Below are 17,378 nucleotides of genomic sequence, written 5' to 3'. Positions count from 1 at the left end.
CTTCAATTTAACATATATTGTCCATTTTTATCATTTGATTCCTTATTGAAAAATATCTGAGATCTCAATTATAGTTATTGAGATCTCACATATTCTAATTCTAATCAAGAAATTTCTAATTCTAATTGAGAAATAGAAAAAAAAAAATATTAATAATAAATCAAATCATGGTAGACTGATCAATAAATTTAGGAAATCATGGTAGATTGATCAATGGTAAATTTTTACCTTCATTGATTCATTGTAGAGATTTGCAAACAATTTGAAACCTTTAGGCCCACTTTTTAATCCCATTGATAAAGAATTGATCAATTATTTGATCGAGGAAAAAGTTAGGACATCAAATCAGGATAGAGAATTGAAACCTTTAGGCATCACACATATTTTTTTAATCATCACACTTATTCTAATTTTTGTTTTCACCCTTATTGTTTCATTGTAGAGATTTGCAAACAATTCAAAAACTTTAGGTCCACTTTTTCATCCCACTAATAGAGAATTGATCTAGTACTTAAATGAGAAAAGAGCTGGAACATTAAATCATGATAAATTCATCAACGAAGTTGATGATATATATCATTACAAGGCCATTGATTTGGGAGGTATACCTACGTACATTATTATTTTTGAATTATTTGTTTAAGTAGAATGTGAGTGATTATTTATTTATTTTTATTTTTTTAAAAAAATAAATTTAGGTATGAGCCATTTTTATAAGGATGGGAAATTGTACATTGTCACAAAATCAAGTCACTTGGCCGCATTTAGACCAGCGAGCGCCGGTTGTTGGGTACGTCAAGAAAAGAAACAGTTTATTGTCGAACAGGTTATAGGATGTACAACATTTGAGTGGATGAAAGAGGGTGAGAAAAAGTTGAAAATGAAGGAGTTCAAGGTGATGGAGGACGCCGTAGATTCGATATCTCTTTGCGTCATTTACGACTCCGATCTCGAGTCCGAAGAGGATAATAATAATAATAATAATATATTATTATTTTAATCTTCAATTTAACATATATTGTCCATTTTTATCATTTGATTCCTTATTGAAAAATATCTGAGATCTCAATTATAGTTATTGAGATCTCACTTATTCTAATTCTAATCAAGAAATTTCTAATTCTAATTGCGAAATAGAAAAGAAAAATAATAATAATAAATCAAATTATGGTAGACTGATCAATAAATTTAGGAAATCATGGTAGATTGATTAATGGTAATTTTTCACCTTTCATTGATTCATTGTAGAGATTAGCAAACAATTTGAAACCTTTAGGCCCACTTTTTAATCCCATTGGTGAAGAATTGATCAATTATTTGATCGGGGAAAAAGATAGGACATCAAATCAGAATAGAGAATTGAAACCTTTAGGCATCACACATATTCTTTTTAATCATCACACTTATTCTAATTTTTGTTTTCACCCTCATTATTTCATTGTAGAGATTTGCAAACAATTCAAAAACTTTAGATCCACTTTTTCATCCCACTAATAGAGAATTGATCGAGTACTTAAATGAGAAAAGAGCTGGAACCTTAAATCATGATAAATTCAGCAATGAAGTTGATGATATATATCATTACAGGGCCACTGATTTGGGAGGTATACCTTCGTACATTATTATTTTTGAATTATTTGTTTAAGTAGAATGTGAGTGATTATTTATTTATTTTTATTTTTAAAAAAATTAAATTTAGGTATGAGCCATTTTTATATGGATGGGAAATTGTCCATTTTCACAAAATCAAGTCACTTGGCCGTATTTCGACCAGCGAGCGCCGCTTGTTGGGTACGTCAAGAAAAGAAACAGTTTATTGTCGAATAGGTTATAGGATGTACAACATTTGAGTGGATGAAAGAGGGTGAGATAAAGTTGAAAATGAAGGAGTTCAAGGTGATGGAGGACGCTGTAGATTTGATATCTCTTTGCGTCATTTACGACTCCGATCTCGAGTCCAAAGAGGATAATAATAATAATAATATATTATTATTTTTATCTTCAATTTAACATATATTGTCCATTTTTATCATTTGATTCCTTATTGAAAAATATTTGAGATCTCAATTATAGTTATTGAGATCTCACATATTATAATTCTAATCAAGAAATTTCTAATTCTAATTAAGAAATAGAAAAGAAAAATAATAATAATAAATCAAATCATGGTAGATTGATCAATAAATTTAGGAAATCATGGTAGATTGATCAATGGTAAATTTTTCACCTTCATTGATTCGTTGTAGAGATTAGCAAACAATTTGAAACCTTTAGGCCCTCTTTTTAATCCCACTGATGAAGAATTGATCAATTATTTGATCGAGGAAAAAGCTAGGACATCAAATTAGAATAGAGAATTGAAACCTTTAGGCATCACACATATTCTTTTTAATCTTCACACTTATTCTAATTTTTGCTTTCACCCTCATTGTTTCATTGTAGAGATTTGCAAACAATTCAAAAACTTTAGGTCCACTTTTTCTTCCCACTAATAGAGAATTGATCGAGTACTTAAATGAGAAAAGAGCTGGAACATTAAATCATGATAAATTTATCAATGAAGTTGATGATATATATCATTACATGGCCACTGATTTGGGAGGTATACCTACATACATTATTATTTTTGAATGATTTGTTTAAGTAGAATGTGAGTGATTATTTATTTATTTTTATTTTTTTGAAAAATAAATTTAGGTATGGGCCATTTTCATAAGGATGGGAAATTGTAAATTTTCACAAAATCAAGTCACTTGGCCGCATTTAGACCAGTGAGCGCCGGTTGTTGGGTACGTCAAGAAAAGAAACAGTTTATTGTCGAACAGGTTATAGGATGTACAACATTTGAGTGGATGAAAGAGGGTGAGAAAAAGTTGAAAATGAAGGAGTTCAAGGTGATGGAGGAGGCCGTAGATTCGATATCTCTTTGCATAATTTACGACTCTGACCTCGAGTCCGAGTCCGATTGAGGTTGTGTATTTATGTTTTTATTCTTTACTATTTGTATATCTATCTGATCTAATCTAATTATATATGTTATTATAATCCTGCAGTGGACGGGCATCGTAGATGTGGATGGAGATGGTGGTGTTGGATGTTCGCTGCTCTCAACTCAACTCACAAAATAGTTGTCTATAGTTAGTTCAAACTACAAAGTGAAAAAACATGGAGAATAAATCATTAGTGAAAATTCGGTATATTCGATGAGGAGATGCAAATAGTTAGTACAATGGTACTATCAAAACATGAGCTTTTGTGTTTAGCTTGATTTGAATATTTTTTCTTTCTTGTAGCTTTTGTGTATGCACAGAACATCATTTGATTCATTTCTAAAATAAGTAAAACTGTTTTAATATACACACAACATCCATGTCCCGATCTATAGTTTAGATTGTTTTCTTCAAACACAAATGATTGTTCATGGAATTACTTTGTTTCTACATTTGAAAATGGAAATTGAAAGACACTTTGAAATGCGGTCCTCCACTAATATTTGAAAAATGTAGATTGGATTTTAAAGTACAACATTTGCCACTTACAGTTTCAAAGAAATTGATGCCATACTCATCAGCAAGAGCTTGACCCTCAGAGGTAGGCACAACCTAGGAAAAATATGTGAGAAATTGAAAAATATGTGAGATCTCAATTATAATTATTGAGATCTCACATATTCTAATTCTAATTGAGAAATTGAGAAATAGAAAAGAAAAATAATAATAATAAATCAAAACATGGTAGATTGATCAATAAATTTAGAAAATCATGGTAGATTGATCAATGGTAAATTTTTTACCCTTATTGTTTTATTGTAGAGATTTGCAAACAATTTGAAACCTTTAGGCCGACTTTTTCATCCCACTGATGAATTGACCAATTATTTGAATGAGAAAAAAGCCAGAACATCAAATTAGGATAGATTGATCAGGGAAGTTGATGATATATATCATTATAGTGCCACTGATTTGGGAGGTATACATACATATTTTATTCTTTTTGAATTATTTGCTTAAATAGAATGTAAGATTGATTGGTTTTTTATTATTATTATTTTTTTTTTTTATATATAAATAAATTTAGGTATGAGCCATTTCCATAGGGATGGTAAATTGTACATATTTGCCAAATCAAGTAACTTGGCAGCATTTATACCAGAAAACAGGTTATTGGGAAATAATAATAATAATAATAATATATTATTTTTATCTTTATTTTTATCATTTGATTCCTTATTGAAAAATATGTGTGAAATTGAAAAATATGTGAGATCTCAATTATAATTATTGAGATCTCACATATTCTAATTCTAATCGAGAAATTTCTAATTCTAAATGGGAAATTGAGGAATAGAAAAGAAAAATAATAATAATAAATCAAATCATGGTAGATTGATCAAGAGTAAATTTTTCACCCTCATTGTTTCATTGTAGAGATTTGCAAACAATTCAAAACCTTTAGGCCCACTTTTTCATCCCACTGATAAAGAATTGATCAATTATTTGATCGAGAAAAAGGTTGGGACATCAAATTAGGATAGATTGATCATGGAAGTTGATAATATATATCATTATAGTGTCACTGATTTGGGAGGTATACATAATATATTATTATTTTTGAATTATTTGTTTAAATAGAATGTGAGATTGATTGAGTTTTTTTTTTAAAAAAAAATAAATAAATAAATTTAGGTATGAGCCATTTCCATAGGGATGGGAAATTGTACATCTTTGCCAAAGCAATTAACTTGGCAGCATTTAGACTAGAGAACACTGGTTATTGGGTAATAATAATAATATATTATTTTTATCTTCAATTTAACATATATTGTCCATTTTTATCATTTGATTACTTATTGAAAAATATGTGAGATCTCAATTATAATTATTGAGATCTCACATATTCTAATTCTAATAGAGAAATTTCTAATTCTAACTGAGAAAATTGAGGAATAGAAAAGAAAAATAATAATAATAAACCAAATCATGGTAGACCGATTAATAAATTTAGGAAATCAGGGTAGATTGATCAATGGTAAATTTTTCACCTTTTGTTTCATTGTAGAGATTTGCAAACAATTTGAAACCTTTAGGCCTACTTTTTAATCCCAATGAAGAATTGATCAATTATTTGATCAAGAAAAAAGCTGAGACAAACGCAATGTAGAACGAAAGAGAACGAAAAAGAGAACGAAAGAGAACGAAAGAGAATATTTGAGTGGACGAAAGAGAACGAAAAAGAAATGAAAATGAAGGAGGTGAAGGTGATGGAGGACGCCACATATTCAATCTCTCTTTAAGTCATTTACGACTCCGATCCCGGGTCCAATTGAGGTTGTGTATTTACGTTTTTATTATTTACTATTTATATATCTAACTATCTTTTATATATATATATATATATATATATTATCCTGCATTGGATGGGCATCGTGGATGTGGATGGTGATAGTGGTGCTGGATGATCTCTGCTCTCAACTATATGAAAGCTGCAACTCACAAAATAGCTGTCTATAGTTGATTCAAACTGTAAAGTCAAAAAATATGGAGAATAAATCATTAGTGAAAATTTGGTATATTTGATGAGGAGATGCAAATACTTAGTATATTAGTACTATCAAAACATGAGCTTTTGTGGTTAGCTTGATTTGAATATTTTTTCTTTCTTGTAGCCTTTGTGTATACACAGAACATCATTTGATTCATTTCTAAAACAAGACAAACTGTTTTAATATACACACAACATCCATGTCCCGATCTATAGTTTAGATTGTCTTCTTCAAACTCAAATTACTGTTCATGAAATTACTTTGTTTCTACATTTAAAAATAGAAATTGAAAGACACTTTGAAATGCGGTCCTCCACTAATATTTGAAAAATCGAGATTGGATTTCAAAGTCCAACATTTGCCTCTTACAATTTCAAAGAACTTGATGCCATACTCGTCAGCAAGAGCTTGACCCTCAGAGGTAGGCACAAATACAGCGAGGGATAGAGAATGAGGAAAGGATCATATAGTAGTCCAGTCAGCAGCTTTTAAGGTTACAGGGTCGCATATTCATCCACAATTCATTAGGGTGGTTGTGTTAAAATGCTCCTTGGTAAGATCAATTTATAGAAAATGAAATGATGAGTTTTACAAAAATATAAATGACCAACGGTAAGAGCATTAAAACAAAACCAATATCAAACGGTAAATAATGTTAAGATTTTTGTTGTTAAACTCATGAATGTATTGTTAAACGGTAAAGTGTTTTAAAAACCTCCAAAATGAAATAATGTTTGTAACAATAATACAACAACTCATTCTTGCAATTCTAATCAGAGTTAAATCTTGAACCCAGTTTCCAAATCACTCCCAATGCCAAATTGATAAAAAATAGCATGCCTATCAATGCAAGTTCTCTCCCTTCCAAGACTTTTCACCATCATTGTTTTATTGTAGAAATTTGTAGATAATTTGAAAGCTTTAGACCCACTTTTTCATCCCACTAATGAAGAATTGATCAAGTATTTGAGTGAGAAAAAAGCTGAAACATCAAATCATGGTAGATTAATGAATGAAGTTGATAATATATATGAGTACAGTGCCACTTATTTGGGAGGTATACATACATATATTATTATTTTTATATTATTTGTTGAAGTAGAATGTGAGATTGATTTTTATTTTTTAATAAATTTAGGTATGTGCCATTTTCATAGGGATGAAGAATTGTAAATTTTTACCAAAACAAATAACAGGGAAGCATTTAGACCAGGAGCAATGGTGTTTGGGCAACAACCCTTTCGCTATTCCAGAGAACTAACACGTTGTAGGTTGTGTTAAAATGCTCCTTGGTAAGCTCAATTTATAGAAAATGAAATGATAAATTTTACAAAAATATAAATGAATGTTTTTAAACTCATGATTTTTTTTTTTTTTTTTTTTCAAACGGTAAAGTGTTTTAAAGACCTCCAAAATGAAATAATGTTTGTAACAATAATACAACTTATTTTTGCAATTCTAATCAGGAAAGAGAGTCAAATCTTGAACCCAGTTTCTAAATCACACCCAATGCCAAATTGATCAAAAATAGCATGCCTATCAATGCAAATTCCCTCCCTTCCAAGACTAAAGTGATAAAAAAGAAAAACAAAAAACAAAAAAAGAAAAATCCTCTGTGACTCTTTCTTAATAACAAATCAAACACGACAAACAATGTGTCAATGCACAAGTCAGACAAAACCCAACCACCGTGTCTACTTCACAACCCAGAAGAGCACAAAATCGAATAAGAACAACCCTGTGTGGTTTGATTTCTAGGAAGCTACATGAAACGTACCCATGCAACTCTAATAAGGAAAGAGAATTAAAACTTAAACCCAATTTCCAAATCACACCCAATGCCAAAATGATCAAAAATAGCAGGCCTATCAATGCAAATTCTCTCTCCCTTCCAAGATTCCAGACTTTTGCCCAAGAAGGTCCCTCTGGGGAGCAACAAAAAAGGCTTCAAGAACCAGACTTGCTTCTCTCTAATACAATGGCTTTGCTTTTCTTACAATAGCTGATGAGATATTAGGAAACATCTCCAAAAGAAATAGCCAAGTACAAGGTGCAAAATTTGCACCTCTTCTTTAGTTATAAAAATAACTAAAGGATTTTGTCTCGAAAATTAGAAACATTTTTCTTGTGTACCTCTTCTTCTATGTTATCCATTTTTTTTTGACAAGAGCGTTTGGAGTTTTATCGGATTCCCAATTAATCCTAAAAAAATATCGTCCATATATGCATTGGAAAAATTACTGAATTATGTTGGAACCTGAAGTCTTAAGATAAATTAAGAATCTCATAATACACAAGAAAAATTTTGAACTCTAAGAGGAAGGAGGAACCCATGGGTACCTTACCTCTTGTTGATGATATTTATTTCAAGCAAGAAAATGAAGAAGTTAGCTTACTAACCACACATCTGGTTCAATACAGTGTGAAAAACATTTTATCAAACACCTTGTCATAAACCCCAAAAAAACCTATGAAACAAACAAAGTGCTTGGGATCAAGTAATCGAATGCCTGCTTTGTTGATATCTAACACCATGAATCAACGAATATGAGCGCAACAAGGGATGGTCTTAATGACTCCTTTAAGCAAGGGGAGGTGAGGAAAAATATTAGAAGCCTTAAGGGGGATATTGTTTGTCTTACTGAGAAGAGAGTGAAACGTGACAAAGCTGATCAAATTAAAGAGAAGATTGTTCCTGGATGGGGATTTTTACATAACTATTAAGTTTACTCATTACTTGGGGGGCGTATTTGGATCTGTTGGAATCCGAGTACCATTAAGTTTACTTTGTTACAGGAACATATTCAAGCTATCAGCTGTAAGATAGAATCAGCCGATGGTTCGTTGAACTGGATTCAAATCTTTCGCGTATGGAGACACTAAGGGCCTGGGGAGAAGAAATGTATGGTCTTATTTGGGGGGCATTAGGCAGCAAGTTGAAAAGTATCCATGGTTACTTGCCGGTGACTTTAATGTGGTGTTGCATATCAATGAGAAATGGGGGAATACTAAGTTTACTGGCTATGATGCAGATTTTGTGGAATGTGTTAATAAACTGGAGCTGGTTGATTTGGCTTACTCGGGCTGCTTCTTTACTTGAAACAATAGAAGGGAAGGTGCTAGTTTCATTGCTCGGAAACTGGACAGAGTAATGAGTAACGAATATTGGATGGATTGTTTTATAACCAAAGCTCAAATTACAAAAAAACCAAACCGAGGAAAAAAAAAGAAGAAGAAAGAAATAGATCAAAACAGTTCAAACCGACACATGGGGCAAGAAGGCTTCTTGTGCAACCACCGGATGATGCAGCGCATATGGAAAATATGAGAACAAAGCGTCCTGGCTAGCTCCGTTGCCTTGCCGTTTGACGAGAGCCGTTCGAGACAAATAGCGCAGGTTTCATCATGTGCTTGTTCAAATTCAAATGTCTCCAACTCCAACGCAAACTCAGCCGGCAATTGGACAAAGCCTAAAGGATCATCATCGGTAATGGGCACAGTGGGAAAGGCATTCCTTACCTCGAGCAGAGACGTCAGTTTAGTCAGGAACCATACAATCTCTCTCGTATAGAACAACGACGGGTCGTTTTTGGCTAATTCGATATCGTACGGTTCATACCGCCAGCCCCCCGTCTTAAAACTGGGTCCGGGTTTCCTAGGAGGAAACAAATTCCCCCCCTTCCGAACCATCTCCTCTCGCGAACAATACTCCACGCTTTTGATCAGCGATACTTCAACGACGATCACAATTCTGGGCGAAACGGGCCGATGCAGCCGGTCCGGGCTGAACCGATAACGAAGCACAAGCCAATCCGAGATCACGGCACCCAGTGGTTGGACCGTCTCGGGGAGGAATTGTTTGGTGTCCGAAACGGCACCGCGCGACACCATCTCGGTGGAGTCCCGAGACAAGAGTTGTCGGTGCTCGAAAGGAACCACCTTATTGGTCACTCTTTCTCTTTCGGAGGCATAGACGACGCCTTCACCTGGAATCCTGATGGTAAAGCTCTCAGTTATGATAAAGAGGAAGAGTCCCTGGGTGTCTGAGAGATCAATCGGCTCCCCTCGTATCTTCCTGAGCCTCTCGTTCCAATTGAAAACTTGAAGCCTTTCGAGCAGCCCTTCTTCTTTCACGCTAACCATCGTTTATTCGTTTTTTTTCTATCTCTTTCTGTTGAGACTTGAGACTAGATTTTGTGACGGCGCCAACTCCCCCATTAATTTATAGACAGGAGCAAAAAAATAAAGTTAAACGGAGGCTTTTGTTTATTTGGGCCTGTCGGCCTTTTTCATAAGTCCTTTTTTTCTTTCTTTTCTTTAAACTTACCGTCCAATTAATTAACCGCATCCCACATCAAATCAACCAATTAATTAATTTTACATGGTTATATATCATTATTTTGATACGTCATGTGCTATGTACATGTTATAGATTAGCAAACAACAGTGCGCGGATCCAACCAAATTCAAATACATCTAGTTTGGCCAATCTCAAACTCAAATAGAATTTTCGTCATGTAAGGTTATTTTCTCCAACAAAAAAATAAAATAAAATAAAAAACATTTTTACAATGAATATGGTTTGTAACTGTTCCTATTCCACATTTTCATCGTGGATTTGATAAATCTAATATTAGCTTGAACTTTTGAGATATAAAGTAGTTTAAAGTTTGAAATAATGAAATGTACATATCCAATTTTTAGTTTATATGATGAGTCCTACAAAACATTTTTTCCAAATAGAATTTTCATCATGGATTTGGTTTTTGGCTTGAATAATTGGAAATACTTGATCTTTTGAATACAAGTTTGTCTGCTACAATATAAGTAATAAGTTAACATATAGTTTGTCCAATACAATATGTAATCTTTCTATTAGTGATTTTGATAGAGAATAACTTCTATAAGGTGTTGGCACAAATCAAGACCTTTGTACCCTCCAATAAAAGCATGACAAATCAGCGTAGAACGTCATAACAAAAAAAAGCATAAACACCTAATTATTCTCACTGACACCTGTGTTAAAACAAAAAAATGTCTAGAATAAATTTTACCTATTCTTTCTACCTAGACCCACCGCCAACCACCATACCCACCGCCAGCCAGCCCAAATCATGCAAAAGATAATGCTGGCCGGCGGCCAGTCCTAATAACGACTGCAAATCTCTCTCTTACCAACATCAGAGAAAGAAGCTCTCTCTATCTTTGGTGCTCCCTCTTTCTCTCTCTCTCTCTCGCTGGCAGCAGGGAAATTCTATCTCTTTTCTTCTTTTCTTTTTTTTTCTTTTTTTTTGTGACATGTCCACACAAGAGGATGAGGTGAAATTCGAACTAGTGACCTCCGCTTCATGAGACATAGTCCTTAACCGATTGAGCTACCCATTGGAAACAAAATTTTTGTGTCTCTAGTTCTCCCTCTCCCTCTCCCTCACTCTCTCACACACACCGGCAAAACATTGATTTTTTTATAGCAACACCAAAGTTTGAGTAGGGCCCTAACGCCTAAAACTTCATATTATAGTTAACAGTCCAAGAGACCGCAATTACATCATTTCTCAAAAGAGGTTTTAGCCCATTGACGGGGTTTCTGAAGAGTTGTTCAGCGCTCAGACTGTAAATTCTTCGTTGCTCATCTGACCGACATTCAGACAATCTGATGGAACAATGAGAATGAGAGAGAGAGAGAGAGAGAGAGAGAGAGAGTTCTTGGGCAGGCAGAGCAATTTTTATTTTCAAGAGCATGAAAGGCGCCTCCAAGAATCCACTTCATCACCAGATTAGCTTTTCATTTACAGTGAAAAAGCAATGCCTTATGATGATACAGAAATCTAATAAGCATATATTTGGTAAATTCCAATCCACCATACAAGTGTGAAAGAAAGTATGATTCTTGATACCCAAATGGATTTTAAATCAAACAGAACAAACATTACAGAAACCGAAGCACATATGTCATTTGACAGTGACTAAATAGACATATACTGTAACCTGGCAAAAGAACCCTTGTTAAGAGCTACATAGACCAGCAAACACAAGATGTTTTTCTCAAATATGACCAAATTGCAATGATTTTGTTATCCAGCTTGCCTGATCAAATTCGGAAAGCATCTGTTTGAAACCTCTCATCATACAAACTCCAATGGCCATACCTCTCCGTGTGAAAGGCCGACCTTGGAATATAGAAATTTGGCTTTTTGATCTCCAAATCCTTCACACCCAATGATGCTTTAGCAATATCCCTACTAGTCAAGTTCATACAACCAGACAAATCCAAGTACTTGAGGTTCGGACACCCTTCACATATCAAAGTAAGGCCCCTAACAGACAACTTGGAGAACTGAATTTCAAGTTGCTCCAAATAAGGCATGGAGTTTCCAATAGCAGCAGCTTCTGAGTCCCCATCTTGCGGACAAGCATTTAGATACTCATTAGGGACAACTCCTACATGTTCGGAAGGATCTAACCAATTCATAAGGTTTCGCTTCAGAACTTTAAGGTTCGGGCAATTCCTTCCAATCAATACCAAAGACTCATGAGATACCTCATAGCAGTAGCTGATATCCAGTTCCCTAAGATTGGTGCATTGAACAGCTATCTTAGATATTGATATATCAGTAGCATTTGGGCAACTCTTGATTGAAAGGACCTGAAGGCTTGGGCACCTGAAAATGCAAATACATGACAAACTTCAATTCATTTACTTATATCCTAATGAACCAATTACAATCTAACCAAAAATTCAAACCGAAAAAGAGGTAAGGCCGAAAGTTCAACCCCATCATTCACACTTCAACCAATTAATAAACCGTAACGGATGCAATTTAGCAAAACTAACATGATTCTGTTTATCATACGTTATCTGGCAACATAATTCCCTCTCAATTCGAAGAGGAAAAACAAATGGAACAAACTCTTCGACAGGTTCATAATGCATTTTCAGATTAATGGAAAGTACAAGTAGACTACACCAAGAAACTAATCATCTTCCTTTATGTAAGAAAGGAGGTGGTTTTTCCCTGCTCTGTAACTACCAGTAACTGTCTCTCTCGTAATCTCGTCATACTCCACACAAGAGTCATTCTTAGCATCCAAAATGCATTACTACGTATGGCGGACCTACATGTCTTTTGACTTTAAATAAACATAATAGCAGCCATATCACATAAGCCATGTTACATGATCTTCCACCATCGACTAAGTTTTGGCCTTGAGGAAATATTTGGTACAAACAGATTCAAAATTTAGCATTACAATAAAACTACCCGCATAAAAAAAGCTCACACTTTGAAAAAGAAAAAAAAGAAAAAAAACAATTATTGACCCACCACACAACAATAAGGAATAAAAAGTCCAAACCTTGTGGCAAAACCCTGTCTATAATTCAATTAAAAGTTTAAAAAGCAAAAGCAAAAAACCCAATTCAACCACACAACCATCAAACTCTCACAACAACCCAAAGCAAAAAAATTCAACATATCCGTGTGTGTGTGTGTGTGTGTGTGTATGATTATTTGTATACCTTGCAGCGGCGAATAAGAGGGAGCGATCAGAGCAGTGACGGGTGCGAATCTCAGAGAGAGACCCATCGCTCCAAACGACGATGGATTGGAGCATGGAGTCTATCTTCCTCTCGAACTCGGGGGTCCACCAGCGAGCCGAGTCGATCGCCAAGCCAAAGTGGGGCTCGAGGTCGAACGCCGAGTGGAGAGAAGCGTCCTTGCAGGCTTGGAGCCATGGTTTGCACACTAGCATGGCTCCGCGCCACCGGTGCTCCAGGGTGAGTCGCGAGAGGACGTTGGTTAGGCACTCCTGGGTCAAATCAGCCCAGTCGGTTCCGGGTCCGGAATCGGACTCTTCTTCTCCTTCCTTGGTATCCATTTTTGAGGGTTGGTGGTTTGAGAGCGGTCTGGTTAAGGTTGTTATCTGTTTTCATGCTTTGTTGGGTAAATTGGTCATTTTGATGTGTGGACACTGGACAGAGCTTCAGCTTCTCTATTAGCCACCTGGCAACACACGTGCGGCTAATAGCCCGATCAACTTGGTTTTATATATATATATATATAATTTCAAGTGACATGTTACAATATGATTGGTGTCGATATAGCACATTAATGGATGCTGTTAATTTTTCTTATGGCATAAAGTTTTTTTTTTTTTTTTTTTTTGGGTTATTTACCTTAAATCACTTTTAAAAAGGCTATAAATTTATTTGTCAAAATCTCAAACCACTTGAACTAATTTTGTACAATTTTTTTTAACAAACATGTGACAATTCAGTTGACAAGTTTATAACAATCAGATAGACACATATCCCACTTCTAATGAGTTCAATTCATAATAATACTTCTCATTTTAATTTTAACTGAAATTGAAACCAAGCCAAACCCAGTGATATAAAACAAGAAAGAGAAATGTTATATACACTTTTATTCTCACATTCTCAAATAATGTGACATTAAAAATCATCATTAAATATTGAATAAGTTACTATTGAATTTTAGATCCAATAATAACTTTTAATGTCATGCTAGAGAGAGTGCAAAGTGTGTATACCATTTCTCGAAGCAAAGTCATGTTTAGATCGGATGTTGACTTTAGAACAAGGCTCTTTAAGACAATGCTATTTTCTTTCTTGTGGCGACCCATGAGGCCTGCTTGATATCAATCTTGAATTATTCTGCGTGCTAATTAAACTTCTTCAAGGCAAATAACATCTCCAAGGCCCTCAATGATTTCATCCTGTGGTATTATGCTTGATTGAGAGAGAGCGAGAAAAATCAAGATGGAGTCGGAGAAAATATTCTCCCTAGTGTATGGGTTTTTCGTTGGTGAAAATGAGAATGTTGATTAACCAAAATCTTTTTGGTTAGTTAATATGATCAAGCCACCTGAAAACTTCCATCAGATAGTTCTGCTGCTAGCTATCACAAAGAATGCAAGTAAATGCATTGTTATCTGATTGATTGCTCAAAAAAATTGTTGTTTAGCAAATGACTTAACCTATTCATCCAGTATTTGCAGACTACTTCAAGGAGTAAATCACTTAAAACTATTTAATTGCCCAACTTCCTTGATGAAAGAGTAGTCATTTTTTTTCACCCCTTCCCCCAGAAAACAACAGAGGTTTATACATATTCTTTCTCTTTAGATATTTGTAGAACAAATGATGACCAAAGACTCAGACCTAAGCAAGTGCAGCTTGTCTTACTCCAAAATATGCATCATGTGTAACATCTCCATCCTATATTAAGAATATTTATAAAAGAGCTCATGAGTGCTAAGTCTCACATTAATACCTCACTAATTGAGATTGAACTTTATAAGCAATTTAAGGAAGTTCCAATTACAACTTGTCTAGTCTTTTTCGAGTGATAGTGCGCAACTATATGACAAGTGTTTTTCCTAAGTCGTTACAATGTGAGTACAACATTTGAGGGTTGCACAACTAAAACAAGTAGATGCTTCTCTATACTTCAATTAAATCAACTTGATCGTTACTTTCATCATTTAGTTAAACTTCTAGTAAGGCAAAACACGTGAGAATTATTTGAAAACAACAAAGATGCCAAACAGATTATGAAGTGTCAACTGCTCATGCTGATTTTTTTTCATAAGTAATCTTAAATTCATTATAAACCACAAAGGCACAACCCAAATACCCAAGCAGTATACAAGAGATATACCGAACCAGAGAAAGAACTACTCATGTTGGTTATACTCTAAAAATTCCAATAAAATTCTATCATGTCAAAGTTATGACGATATGCTGCAGTTTTGTACCAGTGAGATCGGATTTTTCTTTATACTAAAAGACTATCGTAGCAATTCTAAAATGCAAAGAAAATCAAAACCCAACAACCATAATGATAATAACAATAACAATGATGATGATAATAACTGATGTTTGTAAGACATGCATTTGAATTTGAGCGTTTAAAATCAAAGGATTTGAAGAAAGATTGTCAGTATAAATTGCTTGATATGAATTCTATAACTACAAGAGACTGATGGATTTGAGCTGTTTTGCTCCAACAAAGAGACTTGTGTTATGAATTCGATATAACATCGTACACCTAATCAGATCAAATCTACATATAAATAAGGCTTAAATCCACCCATGAATTTCATCGATAGTTATACTTTTGACACCATATTCAAATCATTTAAACTAAAAACTGAGATTTAAATCCTTCTCTTCAACTATTTCCATCCAAGTGAACCAACATCATATTCATTTCATCATACCAAATCGAGTTTAAACAATACATAAGACATCTGTTTGATAAAACATCATCAAAGCATACATAGAGGCAAGGAGATGCCGGGACTAGGCGTAGAGGGGACGCCTGTATTCATCAAAGTACTGCTCGCGATCCACAAACACGATGGCATAGAGAGCATATATTATTCCAGGAATGTAACCTAGAATAGTCAGGAGCAAGCAGATGAAGAACTCAATCTGTAAAAACAACAAATCGATTGCATCAGCCTATGATTTGGTCACAAAGCAAATGAGGTAAAACACGGAGATAGAAGAAAATGCGTATTTATTTTAATTAATTCTAAATTTAACTCTTAGACTATTCGTTATCATGGATCTAAGAAAACAAACAAGAAAAATAAATCACTTCCATTACGCCTAAATTCCAGATATGAACAAAATTGTATTCACTTTGTTTTCATCAAACTCCTCAGCTCCACTTAGGAGCTGAGAAAACGTATACTTTTCCTTTCAGTTTTCTCGGTAATCAAACAGAAAGTTAGAGGATCTGAGAACAGAGTGAAATTTATTCGTAATCACGGAGCTCAGAAGACACTAACATTAAAAAATAAAAAATAAAAAATAAATTCAATTACGCCAAACAAAATTGCATTCACTTCGTTTTTCTCCAAACACCTCGTTTCCATTTAGGTGTTGAGAAAATGTTGACTTTCCTTTCCGTTTTCTTGGTAACCAAACAGAAAGGTATAAGATAGTAAATAGAGAGAGAGAGAGAGAGAGAGAGAGAGAGAGAGAGAAATACGCTGCAGCAACCGTGGCGGAAACAGACGCCGACGGGGGGAAGGAAGATGGCGAGGAGTATCTCGCAGAGGATTTCACAGCGACTCGGCATTTTCAGCTGGTGCTCGTGGTATCGAACACAGACAGAGAGATATTAGGAGAGATCCACGGACCACAGTGGCAAGGGAACTCTTAATGGAGAAGGAAACAAATAGGGATCTGATCTTTGGATGATAAGAACCGCAAGCGGTGGTGAAGAACGTTTTGTTGACCCGTCAATGTTTTGATATTTCAGAATCGACGTCGTGGAGCCCTCGTAAGTGGACCCGTGGACTATGTTTATGATTATTATGTCTTTCGGCCGGATTTCTCGAATTTTTTTTTTTTGTCAACTATTCTAGAAAAAAATGTGAGAGACATTTATGAATATTTGTTCGAATAAGTAGACAAGCTGTTTAAAATCTCCCGGATGAGTTAGGGGTGAAATAGTGGTTACGGTTAGCGGTTAGTGGTTAAAACCGCTAACCGCAACCACCTATGCGGTTAGTAATTTTTACTAACCGCCTCCGCTATGTTAACCACTTTTTTCTAACTGCTTTTTTGGGCTTTTTTTTAAAGACCGATTTTGGGTTGGTTTTGGACCGATTTTTGGCTCACTTTAAACATTTTTTTTGCTCATTTTAAACCTTTTTTTCCCATTTTCATGGCCATTTTAGCATTAAAAATTACTATATACCAAAATCTTGTTGGTCACCTTCTACAAATCTACACATCATATAATATACAAATAAAATTACAACAAAATCATCACTTCACTTGTAGTCTTATACATAA

The 17,378-nt window shown here is 34.4% G+C and overlaps 2 protein-coding genes across 2 annotated transcripts; both read right to left on the bottom strand.

Annotated features, from left to right (window-relative positions):
- Positions 1–11,414: 11,414 nt before the first annotated feature.
- SKIP1 (SKP1 interacting partner 1) lies at positions 11,415–13,528 on the bottom strand. Its single transcript, XM_059597991.2, has 2 exons — positions 13,062–13,528; positions 11,415–12,204 (listed from the first exon to the last, which is right to left on the bottom strand). Exons 1-2 carry the CDS (start codon positions 13,418–13,420, stop codon positions 11,634–11,636), a joined length of 930 nt encoding a protein of 309 aa, XP_059453974.1. The 5' UTR covers positions 13,421–13,528; the 3' UTR covers positions 11,415–11,633.
- Positions 13,529–15,757: 2,229 nt separating this feature from the next.
- Positions 15,758–16,811, bottom strand: LOC148584331 (PMP3 family protein At4g30660-like). The gene is made up of 2 exons (XM_088518242.1): positions 16,567–16,811; positions 15,758–16,001 (listed from the first exon to the last, which is right to left on the bottom strand). Exons 1-2 carry the CDS (start codon positions 16,654–16,656, stop codon positions 15,870–15,872), a joined length of 222 nt encoding a protein of 73 aa, XP_088374368.1. The 5' UTR covers positions 16,657–16,811; the 3' UTR covers positions 15,758–15,869.
- Positions 16,812–17,378: the final 567 nt, after the last annotated feature.

The sequence above is a fragment of the Corylus avellana genome, chromosome 7 (assembly GCF_965113065.1).
Source record: "Corylus avellana chromosome 7, dhCorAvel1.hap1.2, whole genome shotgun sequence".
In the NCBI taxonomy this organism is placed as follows: Eukaryota; Viridiplantae; Streptophyta; class Magnoliopsida; order Fagales; family Betulaceae; genus Corylus; species Corylus avellana.
The sequence above is the reverse complement of the archived record's forward strand: the minus strand, read 5'-3'. Positions and strand labels throughout refer to the sequence as shown.

Coding starts and splice junctions, on each gene's coding strand:
- SKIP1 (XM_059597991.2), bottom strand. CDS start 13,420: ATGGATACCAAGGAAGGAGAAGAAGAGTCCGATTCCGGACCCGGAACC. Junction 12,205..13,061: donor CTCTTATTCGCCGCTGCAAG/GTATACAAATAA, acceptor TTGCATTTTCAG/GTGCCCAAGCCTTCAGGTCC.
- LOC148584331 (XM_088518242.1), bottom strand. CDS start 16,656: ATGCCGAGTCGCTGTGAAATCCTCTGCGAGATACTCCTCGCCATCTTC. Junction 16,002..16,566: donor TCCGCCACGGTTGCTGCAGC/GTATTTCTCTCT, acceptor TTGTTTTTACAG/ATTGAGTTCTTCATCTGCTT.